This window comes from Elephas maximus, chromosome 2, assembly GCF_024166365.1.
Source record: "Elephas maximus indicus isolate mEleMax1 chromosome 2, mEleMax1 primary haplotype, whole genome shotgun sequence".
NCBI lineage: Eukaryota > Metazoa > Chordata > Mammalia > Proboscidea > Elephantidae > Elephas > Elephas maximus.
In genome coordinates, this window is record NC_064820.1 from 197774770 (window position 1) to 197797581 (window position 22812).

Below are 22812 nucleotides of genomic sequence, written 5' to 3' on the forward strand. Positions count from 1 at the left end.
AAGCTTCCTGGCTTTAGGTGCAGCTGGTGCGGTGACCACACTTTGAGACCCACTGCCCATGTGGGTTGGGGAAGGTGGTATTCCAATCCTCGAGCCATCAGGGTCCACACCACGATTTTAACGTCAAAAACCAAACTAAACCCATTCCCCTTGATTGGATTCTGACTCATAACCCTATGGGACAGAGTAGAACTGCCCTCACAGGGTTTCCAAGGCTGTAAACCTTTATAGAAGCTGACTGCTGCGCCTTTCTCCCGTGGAGCCGCTGGTGGGTTTGAACCTCCTGCCTTTAGGTTAGCAGCTGAACACTTAACCACTGCACCAGGGCACCAGGGCTGCGATTTTAACATTAAGCATTTCTAACAATCGTTCTCAGCCTCGTGCACATGGACTTTCTGGGGAGTTTTTAAAACATACCACTCCCCAGGCTCCATCCTTAGAGATACTAATTTAATTGGTCTGGAGTGGATCTTGTGCATAGATATTTTCCCCAGGTGATTCCGAAGTACAACCAAGATTGAGAACTGCTGCTCTGTAAACTTAAAATGTGAATATTTCTTATGAGGAGTATATGAGGAGGGCTTGGCACACAGCATGGCTCAGTCAACTTAGCTGGACATGAATCTAAATCTTGCGTGATGAGAACTCGCAGACCCTGCTCTTTTGAGTGGCCGAGGAGAAGTTGTGCTCGGGTTTTCTGCCTTGGTATTTCCGAGGGGGAACCCCTGAAGGGCTGTTCCTCTCAAGCATTTTCCAAGGACTTTATTGAGTGCATGCACCACGCCTGGCACAGGCTGGTGGCTCCCAGGAAATGGGATGCAATTCTTAACGTCCATTATCCCATCATCAAGCCCAGCCATCCTCCCACTACGGGGCAGCACAGGAGAAAAAGACTCGTCCCTGGGAGGTCAGGAAGCAGTGTGCTCCTGGATCCAGGCCAGGTAGTCGGCTACATCTGTGTACACGCCGGGCTTATAGCGGTCGCCGCAGCCCGAGCCCCAGCTGACGACACCCCGCAGGATGAGTCGGTGCTCCCTGGCCTCGTCCTCACACACCAGCGGGCCCCCGGAGTCACCCTGGGTCGGGAACAAGAAGTTCAGCATCCTTCGCCTGGGGCAGCACCTGGCGGTGTGGGAGGAGGGAGCCAATCCTGCCCAAGTGCTCACCTGGCAAGCATCCGTGCCTCCCTCGAGGAAGCCGGCGCAGAGCATACCGGGGGCGAGGGCGGCTCCGTGCACTTCTGGGTTGGAGCAGCGCTCCCTGGGGATGAGCGGCACCTGCGCCTCCTGCAGGAAGCTGGAGTATTCCTCTGACCCTGCCAGCAGAGAGCTCCTTCCTCGTCACACCCCACCCCACTGCGGTCGCTGCCTGGGCGCTTCCAAACCCACTAACCTCCTACCTTCCTCCCAACAACCTGGAGAGGGAGGGAGTTGCCTTTAACTCCATTTTAGATGAGGAAACTGAGGCCCAGAGAGGAACCGGGATTTGAATGGGCGGGACGGAGGCACCCGGGATTGGAATGAGTGGGGTGCTTTGGCACTGCACCCCCACCCAGAGTCTCAGCACCTTGCTCCCAGATTAGTCCGCTAGAGTACTGGCTGGTCCAGTGCCGGGCCAGCGATTTAATCAGCCCTTGCAGCCCTGCACCAGACTAAGCCAAGAGAAAGTGAGATTCTCCCTGCAACCCCGGGAGATTTTGAGACCCCCGATAGTGAATCTCAGGCCCCGGGAGGTGCGGACCGCACAGACTAGGGATCTGCACGTTCTCACAAACCACCAGACCGGCGCCACCTGCCCAATAGGTACCCTGGACGGTACCAAAGTTGTGAGGTTCTCTGGCTTATCCGGAGCCAGCGTCTCCCACCCCCAGCCGCTCTGCCTACCCTCGAACTGGTGGCCCCAGCCCGCCACCTCGCAGGGCGCAGCCTCGGGCTCAGCGGGTCGCGTAGCGTCCCTCGGCAGGCACACAGGTTGGACGTAAGGCGACAGACGAGCGCAGCTGCCGTCTGGGCTCTCCTGCAGGCGTAGCAGGGCTAACCCCAGCGGGGAGGAGGGTGAGGCGGGGACGCCAGAGCCCGGGCCTTCCCCACCCTTTTCCCGGCCCCGCCAGGACACCCCACGCACCCAGGTCGTGCTGGTAGCTGCTGGGCGAGAAGGCCTCGTGCAGGCGGTAGGCACGCACTGTCAGGGTCTGGCACTGCTCACAGCTCTGGTTGTGGCGTTCCTGGCCCAACACCACAGTCAGCTCCTCCGGGGCCGGCCTGCGGGCGTAGTGGGGGAGAAGACGCGCGCTCAGAGCCCGCCGCAGGCGTCCTGGGGCGGGGGAGGGGGCGGGCTGCTGGGGAGCTTTGGAGGGTGCGGGGGAGGGAGTCGCGCGCCATCTGGGCCCACAGGAGGGGGGAGCTAGTCCAGGTCTGGGAGCTGGGCGAGCGGTACTCGCCGATTCTGCAGGCAGTGAGCTGCGGTCAGCACCCAGCAGGAGGCGATGAGACTACCCGCGCAGAAACTGTTGCCCCAGTACAGCGCGGCGATGTAGGGGTGCGCGCCGGGCAGCGCAACCAGTCCCCCGACAATGCGGCTCAGCCGCTTCCGGAGCCGCTGCCCGCAGGCCGCGGGGCCAGCGGTGGGTAGTGGAGTCTGCTGCTCTGGCGCCGCGCTCAAGGCTGTGAAGGAGGCCAGGGCTGAGGACTGGGGCATGCACAGCCGGCCGAACCCCTCTTCCCCGGCCCCTCTGGGCTTGAACTTCCGGCCGGGCCCCGTCCCACCTACTTGGGGTCTGGGACTGAGGCGGGCTCTGGGTGGTGGGGTGAGGCCACTGCCACGTCGAAGGCTGGGGCAGGGGCAGGTCCTGTGTCAGAGGGGGAAGCGGGGGCGCGGACGGTAATGATGCCTGGCACTGTGTCAAGTGGCAGTACTCCCAGGTCAGCCGGTCGCCGCTCAACGCGAAGCACCACGGGCGGGTGTCATTGTCCGGGTTCCTGCAGCCACAAGACTGGCGCGCTGTTAGAGCGCGGGGAGACCCGAGGACCCCGGGGCTGATGGAATGCCCTGCTCCGCCCCACCGAGCGCACCGGCAGAAGGCGTGGCGGCCCAGTCCCCATTTCAGCTTTTGCTCTGCAGACACGTTCCGGTAGGTGGCCTCCGAAGCCCACGGCTGGCAGGACGCGCCCGAGCGCGTCGTCCCGGCGGTACCGCGGTAGCTGAGTCCGCGGCCGTTGTAGCAGCTTGCCTCAATGTCTGAGGAGAGAAGGAGCTCACTGCAGCCAAGGGGGTGGTGTCCCCGCCGCACTCCCTACGGTCCTTCTAACAACCCCGTTCCACGTGAGGCGGGGCTTCTGCAACCCCGGAGACTCTGACTCACCCACATCGCAGATGAGTCCCGCGTAGCCCGCAGGGCAACGGCACAGGGTAAGGCCCTCCGCCTGCAGGCAGCGGCCCCCGTTGAGGCACGGATTGGTGCGGCAGGCTGGGGGGAAGAAGCGAATTGAGCACCCCTGGGTCTGAAGAACCCTCAGAGAGCCCCCACCACCACCACCCGGTCCTCTGCCAGCTTCTCCTCCTGACCTTGGGCCCTCCTCCCGGGCCAGTTCCCGCCGGGTCTGCTCACCCTGGCTGGCCAGCGGTTTGCAGCGGACATCTGGACCCTTGCACTGGCACTTGTCCACACCTCTTGGCCCAAATCTATGCCACATCTCATCCTTGTGGAAGAAGCGCAGAAGCTGAGGCTCAAAACACTTCTCTGGTGATGAAGGGGGGTGGTGGTCTCAGAAGAGGTAGGATCATGCCCAGTCTGGGGCAGGCATGGTGTTCAGGTACCCAGGGACCCCTTCAGTAGGCCCAGCTGCCCCTACTGCCCACCACACTCCCCTGACCCTTGTCATCCCCTTACCACTCTGGCAGTGCTTCCCAGTGAGGTGCTCTGGACAGAGGCAGTGTGGGCCGCTGGGTGTGTTCACACAGGTCCCTCCCCTCTGGCAGGGGCTGTGTTTGCTGCAGTGGTCTGAGAGAGGAACACAGCCCGAGGAAGAGTAAGGAGCCTGAGTCAGAGAGATGAGAGCCAAGTCCTGACCTCAACCTGCCTGTCTTGTGACCTTGATACTCTAGGTTTCTGAGCCTTAGTTTACCCACCTGCAAAACGGGGCCAACCCCTGCCAGAACTCTCCCTCTGAGGGATATTGTGGAGGGAGGCAAGGGAATGGGCCCAGAATCCCAGGAGTAAGGGGTCTGATGATACCCAGAAGAGTCACTAGAGGGGAGGAGAGGGCCCTGGGCCACCCCAGAGGCTGTGTGTGGCACCTTTCACTTTCTTAGGCTCCAGGCAGTACCCCCAGCGCTGGTCCTGCTCAAAGTTGGGGGTGGTAGCACACCTGTAGAAAGAAACGAGGCCTCCCTGCTTGACCCAGGGGGCTGGTCTGCCCCCCCCCCATCACGGCCCCCTCTCTCCAAGCAAGATTCCTTGGGCAGAGGCTGGGCAGAGTCCATGTCTCGAAGGCCCCTGTTCCAACCCCTTCTGGGTGGTCTTACCAGGGCTGGGGGCCGGGCCGGCCCCTGTGGGTGCATTTGTGGTGCAGCTGCCTGTGGTACTGGAACGGGAAGTGGCAGGGCTCTCCAGTAACCGTGAGAACTGCAGGGATGACACACTCCCTTAGGATCTGCCCCATGCCCAACTGCCCAGAGTACCCTGGCACTACCTTCAGGGTCTGGGTGGAGAAAGGACGGGCCCTGGAAAAGGTCATTGTGCAGTCAAGACAGCGCCCTGCTTCAGAGGTAGCAGCATCCTGGAGTCAGACAGTTGCCATGGACTGCTGACTGCACCTACTAGCTGTGTGACCTTGGGCAAGTCTGCAGTCCCAGGGCCTAGAAGAGAGCTTGCCACAGAGTGGCAGAAAGTCCCTGTCAAGTCAATTTTGATCCATAGTGACTCCATGTGGAAGCAGACCACCAGTCATTTCTTTTGAGGCACCTCTGGGTGGGTTCAAACCACCAACCTTGCAGTTAATAGCTGAACGCTTAACTGTTTGCACCAGCCAGGGACTCCCTGCCATAGGGCATGCACTTAATAAATACTTGTTGAATGTTGAAATCAGTTAACCACTCTGAGCCTTGGTTTCCTCATCTGTAACATGGCAACAATAATGGTATCTACTCCAGAGGAATGTTATAAGGCTAAAACAAGATGATTCCTGTAAAGCATTTAGCATTGTGCCTAGCACGTAGTAAGTGCTCAATAAACATTCGCTGCTATTTTATTGTTAAAGGCATAGTGACGCTTGCTGAGGGACAGACCAGGCCAGGACAGTAAAGAGAATGGGTGATTGAGGAAGGAGGGGCCTGGGAAGATTTCTTGGAGAGAAAAAGGTCTGAGATGGACTTTTAAGATGCAAATGGGGTGGACAGTGAGGAAGGCCCCCAAATAGCTGATTGGGCAAGGAGAGGGCACCAAGGTTGGTTCAGGACAATGAGGAGAGCAGTTTGGCTGGGTGTGAGGGTGATGAGAAGAGGAGGCTGAGGACATCCAGAGTCAGATTATATTGGCCTCAGATGCCATGGGAAGGGGCTTGGACTTGACCCCACCAGGGAAGGCTCAACCAGGGCAGGCCTGGAGTCCACCGAGTTGACAAGCCCTGGCTCATTGAGCACTGTAGATAAATATTCAGTGCCTGGAAGAATGAAGGCAACAGGAGGGTTCCAGCAGAGGGCAGATGGCAGACACCTCCCACCCCTCCAGCCCCTTACTCCTCTAGCCCCTCTCCTCCCTACTCCCTCTTCCTACGCCTCCAACTCCCCTCCCCTCACCCCACCCCCACCTAAAAAGGAGCTTGATAATAAAAGCTAATATGTTAGACCAAAAGTATCCCCTGAGGTCTTCTTAAAACCATAGTTTAGCTTAACTAGTAAAGAATGTCTGCTTTGAGCACTGTGCTCTTTTAAGATCTACGTATATGGGATCAAATTGACAACAGCAACTAGAAAGATTAGATAGAAAACTTAGGCGGCAGTTACTTTATGTTAACAGAGAAGGAATGATTCGGGAAAGAAGGGTGAGAATGGTCACGCAACTTGAAGAAAGTAATCAATGTCACTGAATTGTACATGTAGAAATTGTTAAATTGTTACATGTTCTGCTGTGTATATTCTCAGCAACAACAAAAAATAAATAAATTTTAAAAAAAGATACTGTGTTAGAAGCATTGATCATGTACCGGGCTCTGTGCTGAGGGCCTTACATGGATTGAAGACTACTTTCTCTTTCTAAAAGACCCTATAGATTTACTGTTATCACGCCGGTTTTACAGATGGGGAGCTTGAAGCTAGGAGGTTAAGTCACTAGCCCAAAGTCACCCAGCTCATGAGTGGGGAAGCCAGGACTCAGAGGCATTTGGACTCCGGAGCCCAGCTCTTGATCCTTCTTTGCCCATCACTGGACCTGTGTGGCATGACTGATGCCCGAGAGATATATCAAGGAAAGAAAAAGAGGGCAGGAGGCTGGGGAAATGAAGGAAGACCCACGGGACCCCAGGTGTGAGGGATCCAGCAAGCATGCCCCCAAACACCTGCTCCTGCCAGGCTTTGGTCTGGGCACTCAGATACAGCCCAACTCCTGGCCTTAAGGAACATTCAGCTCAGTGTCACTCTGGGTCCCTGCCGGCCAAAAACACAGACCTGGCACAGAATGAACACTCAGGTCTGAATCCCAGCCAGGCACTTCCAGGGACAAGAGTAAAGAGTGTCTAGGATGCCCCCCTCACCTGACTGGCCTGAGACTGACCCTCTGCACACTCCCCACCATTCTGTCCCCATCCAAGGGTGTCAGGAGGCAGAGCCAGGCTACTTACCCACTGTGTGTTCACCAACTGTGTGCTTGTGCTCCTTGGGGGCTTTCCAAGGTGGAATCTACAGGGGATGATAAGAGAGCAGGTAATTTGCCCAGGAAGTCATAGCTTGTCCCTGATTCCAAAGTAGTTGCTAAATTCCTCTTACCACCCAGAAATCAAGAGATTTCCTCCCAAGATCTGAGATCCTTCCTTTCTCCTCCCATTGTCTCTTCAAAGTCCCATCCTCCTAGAAATTCAGGCCGTGCACTCATATCCACCAGCTCTGGTTGTCTCTCTCCTCTGCCTGGGCCTTCTAGGCTGGCCTTACCTTTCTCCAACTGGGCCAATAGATTGCGGCCAGGGGCCAAGGCAGGCAAGAGGACCCCCGCCCCCCAGGGCCATCCTAACATAGTCTTCCTGATTCCCACAGCCCTCACCAAAAGCGCTGACTCCAGGTTCACCAGCAGGGACCCTAAAAGCAGTAGAGCCCTCATGGCGTCTATCTGTTGGTCTGACTGCCTGCTCAGCAGTTCAGATCAATAGAGCTGGCCAAAGGTTTCTGAGGCCTGGGAAGCTAGGACAGGTCAAGCTGTCCTTTTGGGCCTGTGGGGCACAGGCTCTGGAAAGCCAAGCACAGCAGCTTCCTTGAGAGATCTCCAAGAGAAGGGGAAGTGGGAGTTGGTGGGTGGGAGCCAAATGATGAGGAGCTGGGTTCCGCCTCTCTTTCCTGGAGGGTGGAACTGGAAGGAGGAATAAGGAACAGTGTTGTGTTCTGAGTCCTGCTATGGGTGAGGGGATTACGAGATGAAAGGGAAGCTGTCTGCTTAGACATCTGTAAAAATGGCATGGCAGGGGCATCTGACCTTTTCCTCTAACTTCACAAGGTAGAAGGAGAATCAGGATCAACAGCCAAAGCTGATTCCTCTGAGGTGGAGTTCAGACATTCCTCCTCTCTCCAAACTTTTTACCAATTCTGACATCATCCATCTCTCCCATGGAGCTTTTGTCTGCCTCTTTGCTAGGTTCAATAATTCATTGCAATGGACACGCAGAACTCACAGACCACACTCACGGTTATGGGTTTATTAGGGAAGTAACAGGTTACAATTCAGGTTCAGGAATGCTCAGGATATAGTTCTTCGATCAGGACAGCCTTTTCTCAGCCTTGCCCTCAGGCACACCACTGTCTGGCCCTTGGCCCCTTGGCCTGGCCTCTGCGCTGTTTCAGCAAGTGTTACAAAGCTCTTTTAGCTCTGCTCATAGTGCCCAGAGGCACCCCACTCCACCAGTACGTCTCAGCCCGGAAGAACTTCACTCTAGCTCTGTGGGTTGGCAAGCCTAGCTCTACCAAGTGCCTGGAGGCACCCCACTCCACCAGCAAGCCTCCTGTCCGAAGGCACTCAGCTTTCTCACTCCGTGGGTTGGGAAGCCCACTGCCCCGTCTCCTTCTGATCTCCTGGTTCTGCTGTCTCTGCTGCTGCGTTTCTCTGCCACTGCTTCTCGCTGTCTCTGGTGTTACTTCTCTCCCTCTCTGCCCTAGTTCTACTGCCTCTGCTGCCTCTCTCTGTCTTCCGTGTTACAACTCCTGTCTCCCTTTAAGCCTAGCAGGATGGCAAAAATGACCAATCCCCTTGTTAGGGTTCCATATACTTTATTTGCATGATTGCACTCCCACAAGGGTGCCATGCACCTTATTAGCAAGCTATCCAATCCCCTTGGTGGGCCACAAGCACCTCATTTGCATAGTCCCACCCAGTCATTTGGTGGGAGTTACAAAAGACTGGTTAGAGAGGCCATATTAAGTAATTCACTGCAGCACAGGCCACCCCTGGCTCTTCTAGCCATTGGCCCTTTCATACTTGAAGGATTAACTTCCTCCTCCCAATAATTTTATCAGTCTAAAACAGTCATTAACAATAAAGTCCTTCAGTAGGGCAAAGAGTCCTCAGGGTGAGGTTATTCAGGAATTTAGATCTGCTGCAGGGTCCATCTGATCTGATCAGGTTCTCCAAAAGTTCGTCTTGTGTTCACCCTCTCTGGTGTCTGATAAAACTTAACTGGGAGTAGATTATTCCCTTGCTCTGAGCCTCACAAGGTATCAGCATAGCAAAACCTTTAAGGGACTTCAGGTTCGGCCACCGTACTCAAGTCCAGCAGTGCCTCCGCTTTGTCCACTCCTTCACAGTAATTGCTTCTATAATTATAGTTTTTACTACCACAATTAACTCTGTTAACAATCATTACTCACAGCTGAATCATATAAACCTATCCGCATCTTCTCCCACCCTCTTCCCCAGACCTATCAGGAAGAGAGGGATCTATTCAATGGAGAATCCTCCTTTGTCCCTCTCATTTTGAGTATAAGCACACCCATGAAAGCGTGTAAGCCAGCCACTTCATGCCTTTATCTCCCCCTATTTTAGATAGCCAATGTTTAAATTCTCCCTCAGTACCCTGAGGATATAAGTATGTTCCTTGGTCTTGAAGAATCTTTTGTTCCAGCTGGAACTCTGAGTGTCTGCATCCATAATCAAAGTCCAGTCCAGAGCAAGCCATGACATTGAGGCAATTTACACCAGCTCATAGTGTCAAACATCTTTCTCTTCATTGGCTCGGGCTCTGGTCAGCTCATCCCTAGCACCTGTGGGCCAAGTCAGTGGGTACCAACTGTAGGCTCAGGAGTCCACAAACCTGGCACTTCAGACCAGCCAACCCCTTCTCTCTCTCTCATCCCTAGCCCCATAGGCTAGGTCAACGGGCACCACTGGTAGGCTCAAGAGTCCACACAATTCCCTGCACTTCAGACCACCCACTGAAACTTGTTGCTGTGGAGTTGATTCTGACCTCTGGGGTTTCCAAGGAGCAGCTGGTAGATTCAAACTGCCTACCTTATTGTTAGCAGTCAAGCTCTTAACCACTGTACCACCAGGGCTCTGCACTTCAGACCAACCAGCCCTTTCTCACTATCATCCCTAGTCTCCATGAGCTAGGTCAACAAGTGCCAGTGGAACATGTCCATACTCATTGCTGTACTTCTCCTACTTAAACTCATGAATGGACCCAAGGGGTCACTACGCAGAGGAGCATATCTGGCTATCTACTTGACGGCTCCCTTTAACTTCCAGACCTATAAAGGGGTTCTTCTGATGGGAACTGAATTTTCCTGCCTCTACGCATCCAAAGACAAATTGCTTGCTTGAAATTCAAAAAGGAAAACAGTCATTTTTTTTTTTCTTTCCTGCAGGCCCTTCCTTCAAATGCAAATCTCCTGCTCTCTCAGTAGTTCCAGGTGGGTCCGTATGTCTTTTCAAATGCAAACTTCCTAACTGGAAAGATTCTGGGTGGGGCTCAGATTTTCCACCTAATTTCCTAATACTCCATATACAGGCCCACTGCATTCACAACAGCCTGTGTTTCTTTCAGGCAAATCCTAGTTCCCCTTTTAGCATATCCAATCAAGTATTGGCTGAAGGCAGAGTTATAGGCCCTCTGCTATCTATAATACCCAATATTCATTTCTACCATACATTTAGGTCTGCTTTACAACACGAGACTGGAAACCCTTGTGGGGAGGTGTAGTGGTTAAGTGCTACAGCTGCTAACCAAAGGGTTGGCAGTTTGAATCCACCAGGCACTCCTTGGAAACCAGTTCTACTCTATCCTATAGGGTCACTATGAGTCGGATTTGACTCAACGGCAATGGGTTTGGGGTTTTTGGTTACAGCATTAGGTAGGAGAAACATTCAATATCCATAGTACATTCAAATAAACACATCCATTTTTTAAAACACTCCAATTTCATCTTCTTCACACTTGACTATCTTCCCATTCATATGCATATGGCCTTGGACCTCTGGCTGGGTGGGACCAGTAGATCCTGGTCCCCTATCAATCACTTTGTTTAATCAATTTGGCTTTTGCCCCAGGCCACTTCAGATGGGGTTTTTCTCCTCTCAGCTGCAGCATAACATCTTTTACTTTCCTTTCAGCCATTACAGGTAACAACAACCAAAGTAACCATCTAAGAATAAAAAGTTTCACTTCCCACATCCCTTCATTCTTTCTCTTACAAAGTCCCATGCTTCCATGAGTCTGAAGCCATTGCAACAAATCCCATTCCTGATGCCAACTGCAAAAATGGCATGGCAGGGGCATCTGACTTCCTCATCTAACTTCACAAGGAGGGAGGAGAATCAAGATCAATAGCCCAAGGCTGAATGCTATGAGTTGGAGGTCAGACATACCTCCTCTCTTCAACCTTTTTACCAATTCTGACACCAACCGTCCCTCCCATGGCACTCTCTATTTCTCTGTGCTGGGTTCAATAATTCATTGCAATGGCCACACAGAACTCATAGACAATACTCACAGTTACGTGGTTTATTAGGGAAGTAACAGGTTATGATCCAGGTTCAGGAATGCTCAGGGCACAGTTCGTCAATCAGGACAACCTCTTCTTAGCCTTGCCAACAGGCAGGGCTCTCTCTGGCCCTTGGCCCCTCTGCCTGGCCTCTGCCCTGTTTGGACAAGTGTTACAAAGCTCTTTTAGCTCTGCTGATAAATGCCCAGAGGCACCCCTCTCTGCCAGCAAGCCTCCTGTTCAAAAGTGCTCAACTTTCTCACTCCATAGGCTGGGAAGCACACTGTGCTATAACCTGCTGATCTCCTGTTTTCTGCTGCTGCCGTTTCTCTGCCACTGCTTATCGCCATCTCCAGTGTTACAGCTTCCTTCTCTGTCCTGGTTCTGCTGCCTCTGCTGCCTCTCTCTGTCTTCCATGTTATAGCTCCTCTCTCTCTCTCTCTCTCTCCCTTTAAACCTAGCAGGATGGCAAAACTGACTAATTCCCTTGTTAGAGTTCCATATACTTTATTTGCATGATTGCACTCCCACAAGGGTGCCATACACCTTATTTACATTATTAGCAAGCTGTCCAATCCCCTTGGTGGGCCATAAGCACCTCATTTGCATAGTACAACCCAGTCATTCAGTGGGAATTACAAAGACTATGGCTAGAAGGGCCATATTGAGTATTTCATTGCACCACAGGATCTTAGAGTCCACTTGTAAGTGTATTAGTTTTCTAATGCTGCATAATAAATTACCACATACTTAGCATCTTAAAACAATACTCATTCATTAGTTCACAGATCCGTAGGTCAAAAGTCCAGCACTATGTGACTGCGTTCTGTGCTCAGAGTTTTGCTCGAAGCTGCAATCAAGGCTGAATTCTCCGAAGGTTCTGGGAAAAGTCCACTTCCAACCTCATTCAGGTTGTTGGCAGAGTTCAGTTCCTTGTGGTTCTGTGACTGAGGCCCCCATTTCCTTGCTGACTGTTGGCCAGGAGCTGCCCTCAGCTCCTAGAGGCAGCTTTCATTTATCTATTATATGGCTCCCTCCATCTTCAAAGTCAGCAACAAAGAATCTTCCTCACTCTGGATCTCTCTCACACTTCAAATCTCCTTTGCCAGAAAGAAACTCCTTGTGTTTAAGGGCTCATCTGATTGGATCAGGTCCACCAAGGATAATCTCCCTATTTTAAGGTCAACTGATTTGAGACCCTAGTTATATTTGCAAAATCCCTTCACAGAAGCACCTAGATTACTGTTTCACTGAATAACTGGGCAAAGGTGTGCAGACACTAGAGGGTAGGGATCTTGGGGCCATCTTAGAATTCTACCTGCCATAAGAAAAGTCAAAACCAAGTTTAAGTGGTAAACCAAATGGTGCTAAAATGTGTGGCTGAAGCACAAGGAAGGAAGATGGGGTGGGCATGTGTTGTTTTTCCTGCCTAGCATGCATTTGCCCTAGTTCATTAATGGCACCATGGTTTTTCCTTTGGGAACCACCCCTCTCTCACTTCTTTCATGAGTCTCCAGTGTTGCCAACTCTACTCACAGTTTTGGGGGTGTGGGCTCAATCTGGCCAGTCGTAGAATGGCAGTGATTGGTTTAGAGACAAATATGTAACACAAGTTAGGCCAATCAAAGTCTGCCTTGGGACTTTTGGAAACAGCTACTTTCTTTCCAATGGGGTAGCTAAGCATGAAGGAGATGTTGATGGTCACCTTTGTTACTGCTTGGGAGGGCCTCCCTGAGAATGAAGCTTACACAGAGAAAAAGCAGAGCAAACAGGGAAGGAAGGAGGGAGGGATGCGGTGGTAGGATCCTTACCTTCTGGTATTCATGCCTTTGTATAATCTCCTCCCACAGTGAATCAGAGCTGTTCCATGTGACCAATAGAACATAGTAGAGTGATGGTGTTTGACTACCAATCCCAGGTCATAAAAGGCATCACAGTTTCTGCCTTGGTCTCTTGGATTGCTCATTCAGGGAAGCCAGCTACCATGCTCTGAGCATACCTAAGCAGCCCTGAAGAGAGGTCCACATGGGGAGAAAGCAAAGCCTCCTTCCAACAGCCAGCACCAATTTGACAGCAATTGAGTGAACCACCTTGGAAGTGGATTTTGCAGCCCCAACTGATCTGTTGCCTGCAACATCATGAAAGGGGTTGCCTGAATCATCCATCTAAGCTGCTCCTGAATTCCTGACCCTCAGAAACTATGAGAAATAGTAATTGATTGTTGTTATTTGAAACCATATAAGTCTTAAGGTGTCGGCTAACAACCCAGTGGCACCTGAACACAAGGTCAGCCGCATTTCCAAGAGACCGAAGAAAGACGCTGGAACCAGCAATCATGACATATGGTTTATTTGGGAAGCTTACTTACAGGACCGTGGCCCAGGGCAGCAGCTGGACCAGTTTAGTGCTCCGCAACCACCTAGCCAGGGACACAAGCTTATATACTATTTTAGCTGGGACCCAGGCTCATTGTTTTTCTCCCACGTCCTTGGGCAGTCAGTGTTCCCAGGGACTTCACGTCCAGACCCAGATGTTTTTCTTCCTGTTGCAAAGGCATTCCTCGGCCTTGCCTGCTGGCCCAGGCATGCCACTTCCAGCCTTGTACCTTAGCCTGAGTCCATCCCAAATTCATCCCTAGCATGCTTCGAGGAAGAGCAAAGCCGATTCCATTAGGAGGGGATGCATATAGCTGAATAGCACTACCCTAAAAAAAAAAAGGTGATTTGTTACATAGTATCTGATAACCAATACAAATAGATTGATTCTTGATGATTTTGTTTAAGAACCTGGCTCCTAAAACCACAAGTACCACCAAGGCACCTCAGCTATGTGAGCCAATAAATTCCTTTTTTGCTTAAATCAGTTGAGTGGGAGTCTGTTACTTTCCATTAAAGGAGTCCTGACTGAGACAAAGTAAATTATGGGAAATGAAGGGAAGTGTTGTTGTCAGGTACCATGGAGTCAGCCCCTGGCTCATGGTCACCCTATGCACAACATCAGGAGACCATTGTGATCCATAGGATTTGCATTCATTGATTTTTCAGAAGTCGATTGCCAGACCTTTCTTCCTAGTCTGTCCTAGTCTGGAAGCTCTGGTGAAACCTGTTCTGCATCTTATCAACATGCAAGACAATGGGTAGTGGCTGAGCTTTAAGTGTACCGGGAATCAAACTTGGGTCTCTTGCATGGAAGGTGAGAATTCTCCTGCTGAAGCACCATTGCTCTGGAAGACAGATGTAGTGATCTAATTCTGCTGGGAGAGAGGCAGGCTGTGGAAGCCTTCCTGGGACAGAAACCCAGCAAGAGGAGGGCAGAAGGAGTGGGGCATTCCCAGCATATTCTCTAAAAGTGTCACCTTTTCAACAATTTTTTCCAAAGGTAATATGTTGATAACAGCTGTTAAGACAGTGATGAAAGCAAGACTATGAGACATCAAGATGATCTAATTAAAGGAGAAGCAAGGTCATCGTTCTCACTTGCACCTAGGGTGCAGGCCCATCCCATTGGCTCCTTCCCCTGCTGAGAACCCGCTATCCCTGTGAATTTGGAGGGGCCTTTTGAACAGGTCTTCACAATGAGTAGGGGTTTGCAAGTGGGAAAGGGAGGAAAATACTTCTAGGCGGAGTGGATAATACTTACAACCTCACAGAAGCCTGAAGGCAGCATGCCAACTGAGAAATATGGCTCCAGCACTGAGCACTGCCTTGTGGGGAGTGTGAGGAATGAGGCTGTGGAGTCCGTTGAGACCAGTGGTGGATATCCGTGGGCTTTTGGATGCTCACCATCTATTCCCCCTTCCTTTAGACTCCCAGTTTCTACTTGAAGGTCACTCTGCCCCCATTGTGTGGTGAAGGGTAATTTCTAGTGACCATATCCCACTATGGAAGCCTATGGACCAGATCACCCTCTTACTGTAGCACAGCCACAGGGACCCAAACTTGACCCTGATCCTGAGCAAACTGCACAAGGAAGGCCAGAAGAGTTGGAAGCCTGGCATTGTACCACCTGTGCCCTGATCAGATTGTCCCTACTGATGGCATAAGTCAGCGTGCCTTCTGAAAACCAAGCTTAAGCAGTAAGGAAATTCATCATTTCCCATTACAAGAGTAGAGTAGTGTGGCTCCAGGAACAGTGCTCTCAGTAGTTTAACAATGTTATCAAGGACCCAAGTTCTTTCCCATCCCTCTTGTCTGTGGTCTTCACAGAGCAAACTTTCAGGTTGACTCCCCTCATGGCTACAAGATGACTGCCACAGTCTCAAGAATCACATCTAAACTCAGTAATGTCCAAGTAGGAAAAGGGGCTTTCCCTTCTAGTAGCTCCCTCTTAGGAATGAGGAAAACTTCCTCAAAAAAAATCCCAAGCAGGCCTCTCCTCGTGGCTTATTGGCCAGAACTGGGCAACATGACTTCTCTAAACCAATCTCTGTCAAGTGTAAGGGGATTCCATAACAGGCTTAGACCAATCAACCCTGGAGCTAGGTCAGAGGCCTGTGAGGCCACTGGAGCAGAACTGGGGCTCTGCAAACAAGAAACAGCAGTGGGGTGGACATTAGGTGGACAACAAGTATCTGCTCCAGAAACATCCTGTACTTCTTGTTTCCTAGTCCTCTGACACACCCTTCATTCCTGTCCATTTCCAAACGTGTTCCTTCCAGTTGATGCTGTGAATCCCCGAGGGCCTTCGCATAAATTCCCTTTGGCTTAAATAGTCATTTTCTGTTGCTTGCAGCCAAGAACTCTCCCACTCCCTCACACCTCAAGTCTAATCTGCCACCCAGTTCTGTTCACTCCACTGCCTAAATATTTCTCAGATTCCTCCACCTCCCTCCATTCCCACTGCCTCTTTGATTTCCAGAAAATTCAAGGTAGCTACAGCTAAGAAGCATAATTTGAGAGCGTGTGGTAGACATCTCTCATTTCACCTGCTTAGCATCCATTCTCCATCCTTCTAGTAATGGCCTTCAATTTTTCTTTGGGAAATCACCCCTGCCTCTCCCTCAATCAATGTGGCTAATTTAAAGTTTACCACACCCCTCAGCCGAGGGTGGAGGCCACCTGCAGACCTGGCCAATCAGAGCACTGCCTCCCCCTGTCCTCAGTGATTGGTTCAATGATCACTTGACCCAAATCAAACCAATGAGAGGCAGCCCTGGAATCTTCAAGGTAAAGTTTTGTCTTTCTAGAGGGGTTGCCACTTGGTAGGAAGTGAGTCTGGAGCTGCTGGCAGCCATCTTTAACGTCTCAGAGGGAGAACCTGCCTGAGACTGAAGATAACACAGATTAAAAGCAGAGCCGAGGGATGGGAAAGACAGATTTTGGGTAGCACCGCTTGAGACCCTGGATCCAGAGACACTCAAAGTCAGAACCACTACCTATTCTTTGCAGTTACTTGAACCAATACTTTTTTTTTTTTTTAAGTTGCAGCCAAGAGTCCTAGCTGATGCAAGGTTCATAGATTGTTACCAGGAAGTTCCTAAAACAAAACGAAACCTTCATTATCAGCCCAGTAATTCAGTAGTTTAAAGGGTGAGGCTGAAAAAGTAAATGCACTGGACTTGAGTCAGAAGCCTTCAAACCCCATCTTGGCCCCTGATCCCAGTGTGACATGATTAAGGAGCACAACCTCCCTGAACCTTAATTGTCACGCCTCTTTGGGCGGAGTGAGCACTCACACCATCTGGCTGATTTGTGATGTTTGAATGGGAACACGTGTGAAAGGCAGAGCCTGGCAAACAGTTGGGGCTCAATCTGGAGAGATTTACAAAGAAACTTTCCCATGCAGACACACTTACACTTCCCAGCAATCTCCCTAGCTCTCCCTGCACGCCTGGGTCTCTTCCAGCAACTGCTTTGCCAGGGGGAACTTTGGACCAGAGCGGAAAGTCACTGTCTCTTTTTCCTGGCTTGTGTCTTTCTACTGCTGAAATGTGAGTATATGGGGAGAGAAGTGAGAAACCATCAAGTTCCTGTTCACAGGGGCTTGCACGCACACACACATGCACACACAACACACATGCACGCACACGTGCTGTTTCTCTCTAGCAGGGACTTGGACATAGATTTCAAGAGGCTCCAAAACTGCCTGATCAAAGACAAGTTTGGGGAATCGAAGGTACCCAGCACGCCATCCTGCACGCCTCTCAGTTGGTGACACTGTTGTTCCCCAGTCACTCACACTGCCACCATGGAGCCTTTGTACAAATAGAAGCCACTCCTTCCTCCAGACCAGCATTGTCTGAGAGAACTTTCTGTGATGACGGAAATGTTCTATATCTCTGTTGCCCAATACAGCAGACACTAGCCACATGCAGCTTTTGAGTACTTGAAATGTAGCTAGTATGTCTGAGGAACTGAATTTTAATTTTCATAATTTTAATTTAAATAGACACATGTGGCTAGTGGCTACTGTCTTGGACAGCGAAGCTCCTGAAGGATATGGGAAGAACATCAGTGTGTGGCTAGTGGCGCATGCTGAGCAAGAGAGAGACGGGCTTGATGTAAAAAGGGAGAGATAAACGGGGCCATGATCAGGCTGGGCCTTGTAGGCCATGGTGAAGAGTTTGGATTTTTTTTTTTTAAGTATAATAGGAAGCTTATTAGTTATTTATTGCTACATAACAAATTAGCAGCTTAAAAAAAATTATGATGTCACAGTTTCTGTGGGTTGGGAACATAGCACTGTTTAATTGGGGGTCTCTGAATCATGGTCCCTCACAAGGCTGCCTCAGAGTGTCAGCTGGAGCTGCAGTCACCTTGACTGTGGGAGAATTGACTTCCAAGTTCACTCAAGGGGCTGTTAGCAGGCTGCAGATCCTTCTTGGCTATTGGCTACAGATGGGAGCTCTTCCCCTCCTAGGCCTCTCCACAGGGCAGCTCACAATATGGGGCAGCTGGCTTCCCTCAGAATAAGCCCCTGAGAGAGAGAGAGGGCACCAAAGAGAGAAGCCACAGTCTTTTTATAACCTAATCTTGGGAGTGACATTTGATCACTTTTTCTGTATTCTTTTCATTAGAAGGGAGCCATTAGGTCCAACCCACACTGAAGGGGAGGGAATTTATACCAGGGTGTGAATACCAGGAGGAGGGGAACACTGGGGCCATCTTACAGGCTGCCTACCACAGGAAGTCACTGGTGGGTTCTGTGCTGGAGAGTAACAGGGTTATATTTACACCTTTTGTTTTAAAAATAGATGATATAGTCATATGATACAGGATTCAAGGCCCAAAACAAATATGACGAAAAGCCTCCCTCCCACCCCTGTCCCCAGCCACCTAATTCCCCCCTCCCAGAGGCCACTGATGTTTCCGGTTCTCACGTAGTCTTCCAGAGATGATCCAAGCATATACAAGTGAATTAGTCCGTGGTGGGTTTTAGTTTTGTCCACCAAATATTCCCAATTATATTCTCCTTCTAGGCATGTGGTAGTTATTTCAGTTATCTATTTCTGTGTAACAAACCAGTGTAAACGTATCCCGACTCTCTGGAGCCATGGAGACGGGATGAACCTTTGAAACTATTGCCCTGAGATAATCTTTGAACCTTAAACAAAAATATCCCCTTAAGTCTTCTTAAAACCAAACAATAGTTTAGCTTAACTAATAAAGAATATCTGCCTTGAGCATTGTGCTCTTTTAAGATCTAGGTATATGGGATCAAACTGACAACAGCAACTCAAAAGATTAGATAGGAAACTTAGAGGGCAGTTAGTTTATATTAATGGAGAAAGAACAACTCGGAAAAGGAGGGTGAGAATGGTTGCACAACTAAAAGAATGTTATCAATGTCACTGAATTGTACCTGTAAAAATTGTTGAATTGGTATGTATTTTTGCTGTGTATATTCTCAACAAGAACAAAAATGAACCATTGCCTTTAAGTCAATTCCGACTCCTAGCAACCCTGCAGGACCGAGTAGAGCTGCCCCATAAGGTTTCCAAGGAGTGCCTGGTAGATTTCAACTGCCAGCCTTTTGGTTAGCAGCCCAAGTCTTTACCACTACGCCACCAGGGCTCCCAAGAACAAAAATAAGTTTTAAAAAGAAACCCAACACACTCCAAACTTAGTGGCATAATACCACCACCATTTTATCATGCTCATGGGTTCTGTGGGTCAGGAATTTTTTAGACAGGACACAGCAGGGATGGTTTGTCTCTTCTCCACAATGTCTGGGTTCAGAGGGGATGTTTGAATGGCTGAAGGTGATTCAAAGAATCACTGGGGGCCAGAATTATCTGGAGGCTTCTTTACTCACAGCCTGGTGCTTGGGGTGGGATGATTTGAAGGTCAGGCTCTACTGGGATCGTCAGCCAAAGCACCTCTCCATTCAGCTTGGGCTTCTCACGGCATGGCAGCTGATTCCTGGAATATCCCAAGAAACTTCTGGAGAGCAAGCATTTCAAGAGATCCAGGCTGGATGGCCTTTGCTGACCCAGCCTCAAAAGTCACTTGGCATCACTTCCACCATAGTCTACTGATTATGAGAGAGTCCCTAAGGCCATACCAGATTCAGGGGAGGGGAATTGGACTCCACCTTCTGATGAGAGGGGGCTGCAAGGTCACATTGCAGAACTGCCCATGGGATGGGAGATGTTGCTTTGCGTGTCTTTGGAAAATAAACCCTGCTATAGTAGTATTGAGGCCACCTGGGTGCCTCAATCAATTAAGCATTTGGCTACTAACTGAAAGGTTTGCTGTTTGAGTCAACCTAGAAGTGCCTTGGAAGAAAGTCCTGGTGATCTGCTTCCAAAGTGTCACAGCCATTGAAAGCCCTATGGAGCACTGTTCTACTCTTACACACATGGGGTTGCTGGGAGTCAGAGGCGATGGCAACTGGTTTGGTTTTTTGGTTTACAGTAGTGTTGTACCCCCGCCCCAAATCATTTATAGTGTGGCCACATGGTTTTCTTTGACCAGTGACACGAGAGCAGAAGTGAGTTGTGTCACTTTCAGGTGCAAGCTTTAAAGGGCTGTTATACAACTTACCACATTTCCTTTTACTCTCTCTGCCCTCACAGAAGCACAAGTTGAGATAGAGCCCCTGTCACCCTGGATCCCTGAGTGATTACCATGAGTAGAGTCCCTGTCACCTCCCAGCAACCTGGGTTAGACCTGTGGTATACATGAGAAATAAACTTTTGTTGTTTTAAGTCACTGAAATTTGGGGATTGTTACTGCAGGATAATTTAGCCTACCTTATCCTGACCCTTTTACACAAATGGTAGCAAAGCTTATACCTGGTTTGTACCTTGCTTTTTTTCATTTAACAATATATCTTGGAGATCATTTATATCAGTACTGAAGAGCTCCCTCCCAACTCTTTTTTTGTTTAAAAACCAAACCAAAAAATTCAACCCCGTTGCCATGGAGTTGATTCTGACCCGTGGATACCCCATGTGTGTCACAGTAGAACTGTGGTTCGTAAGGTTTTCCAGGGCTAATTTTTTTTCCGGAAGTAGATCACCAGGCCCTTCTTCTGAGATGCCTGTGGGTAGACTCCACCCATCAACCTTTTGTTTATGCCACTCAGGGACTCCCTTTTTTAAAAACAGCTGCATAGTATTCCTGTGTAAGAAAGGAACAAATTTTATTACCCAGTCCCTACTAAGGAAGATTTGTATATTCTACCTTTTCAGACAATGCTGCAATGAATAACCTTGAACGTTTCTCATTTTACCTGGAAGCAACTATATTTGTAGGACAAATTTCTACAAGTGCATATCTCAGATGGTTGGTGGCTGATTTCTTTTTTAAAAAAGATCACTTTGGCAGTGGGTGGAGAACGGTTTGAAGAGTCAGACCTGAGAGTTATGCAGGACACCTTCCCCTTGTCACCCCAGATCAATGGCCATGTCCTGCTCGTTCCAGTTCCATGATAGCTCTCACCCTGTCCAGGTGAAAGCACAGCCTGGCCACTACCCCAGCAAGGGCAGTACCATTCCCCTCTCTGACAGTTCCTCATAAAACATCTGCCTGTCTTAGTCAGGATGCTTGGTTGCAAACAACGAAGCTAGTTCTGGGTCACTTAGGCCAACAAAGAACAGATCAGACAGCTCCTGGGATGCTTGCTGAACTCCCTTCCGTCAGAAGGGCCTGAAAACCCTGGTGGCATAGTAGTTAAGTGCTACGGCTGCTAACCAAAGAGTTAGCAGTTCAAATTCACCAGGCGCTCCTCAGAAACTCTACAGGATGGTTCTACTCTATCCTATAGGGTCACTATGAGTTGGAATCAACTAGATGACTTTTTTTTTGTTTCTTTTTAGGAAAGACCTGGCTTTGATTAGCCAATTTGACTGTCTTCCAATCTACTGCCTCCACAGTGAATTCTAAATGGTGCCCTCCATGTCTCGTGTTGATCACTTGCTCTGTATTCAAAGACCTGGTTGGAAACACTGGAAATGTGCTCCAGCTACCAGAGACCTGGGAGAGGAAATACTGCCGCCCCTCTGGGATTGCTCTGGTGGAAGGCAGAGGCCTCTGCATCTTGTAGGAATCCAACTAAATGGGAGGGGTATTCAGATGCAGTGACAAAACAACGGGTATCCACAAGTGGGCCTCGGCCCCTCTTTCCCCCCTACCCGTTGCCCTAGCCTGTCCTCCATAGTGCACCACAGAGCCCACCGTCCAAGCAAATCGGACCATACTACTCTCCAGCTTAAAAGCCCCTCCATGGCCCTCCACTACCCTCAGAATGAAGCCTTAACTGCTTGCCTGGCTTCCAAGGACCTCCCTGATCCAGACTCCTCCTAAGGCCTCAGCCTCATTTCTCGACCCCAACTTGCACCTTAAAATCTAGCCTGATGCTCTGCCCTTACCTCCTTCCTCTATGGGTCTTTGCCCAGAAGGCCCTTTCCCTCCAGCTCCAGGAATCTCTGAAACCAGCACATTCCCACTTAACTGTCAGGTCTCACCTTGAGATACAACAACCTTCACTGACCCTCACCCCCACCTCAAGTTCTTTGTTCCACTGGCCACTGGGTTTCCCTCTTTCAAGATATTTATCTTTACTCCCAAATGTTCCTAGACCCACCCACTTTTCTCCATCTTCACTGCCACCACCTTAGTCCCAGCCAAGGTCATCTTTCTCCTGGAATTCTTCTGTAGCCTCCCAACTGCTCTTTTGGCTAACACTCTTGGCCCCCTAAAGGTCCACCAGCCAAAGCAACCTTTTAAAAGTAGAAATCATCCTTTCAAAGGCTTCACGTTTCATTTAGGGGAAAAAACAAAAAACAAAATAAAACGACTCCTTGTTATGGTCTACAAGGAGTCCCTAGATGATGCAAACAGTTAATGCACTCAGTTGCTAACTAAAAGGTTAGTGGCTTGAGCCCACCCAAAGGTGCCTAGGAAGAAAGGCCTGGCAATCTACTTCTAAAAAATCAGCCAAGGAAAACCCTAAGGAGCACAGTTCTACTCTCACACACGTGGGGTCGCCATGAGTCAGAACTGACTCGTAAGCAATTGGTTTGTTTTTTGGGGGGGTTGCGGTTTATAGCCTACAAAGCATTCCATTATCTCGTGCCCTTGCACCTTGTTTCTCATTGTATCACTCAACCTTAAAGCTACACAGGCCTTCTTCCTGTTCACTGAATGCACCAAACTTATCCTAGGCTTTGAGCCTTGCACTTGCTGTTTCCTC

At 50.0% G+C, this 22812-nt stretch overlaps 1 protein-coding gene across 1 annotated transcript; it reads right to left on the reverse strand.

The window, feature by feature from the left end:
• Positions 1-480: 480 nt before the first annotated feature.
• F12 (coagulation factor XII) lies at positions 481-7459 on the reverse strand. Its single transcript, XM_049859002.1, has 14 exons — positions 7253-7459; positions 6837-6894; positions 4525-4624; positions 4297-4367; positions 3890-4000; positions 3608-3739; positions 3362-3466; positions 3072-3237; positions 2770-2978; positions 2441-2663; positions 2125-2261; positions 1884-2033; positions 1167-1315; positions 481-1076 (listed from the first exon to the last, which is right to left on the reverse strand). The coding sequence occupies exons 1-14, from the start codon at positions 7307-7309 to the stop codon at positions 909-911; spliced, it is 1836 nt and encodes a 611-aa protein (XP_049714959.1). The 5' UTR covers positions 7310-7459; the 3' UTR covers positions 481-908.
• Between the last annotated feature and the right edge of the window lie 15353 nt (positions 7460-22812).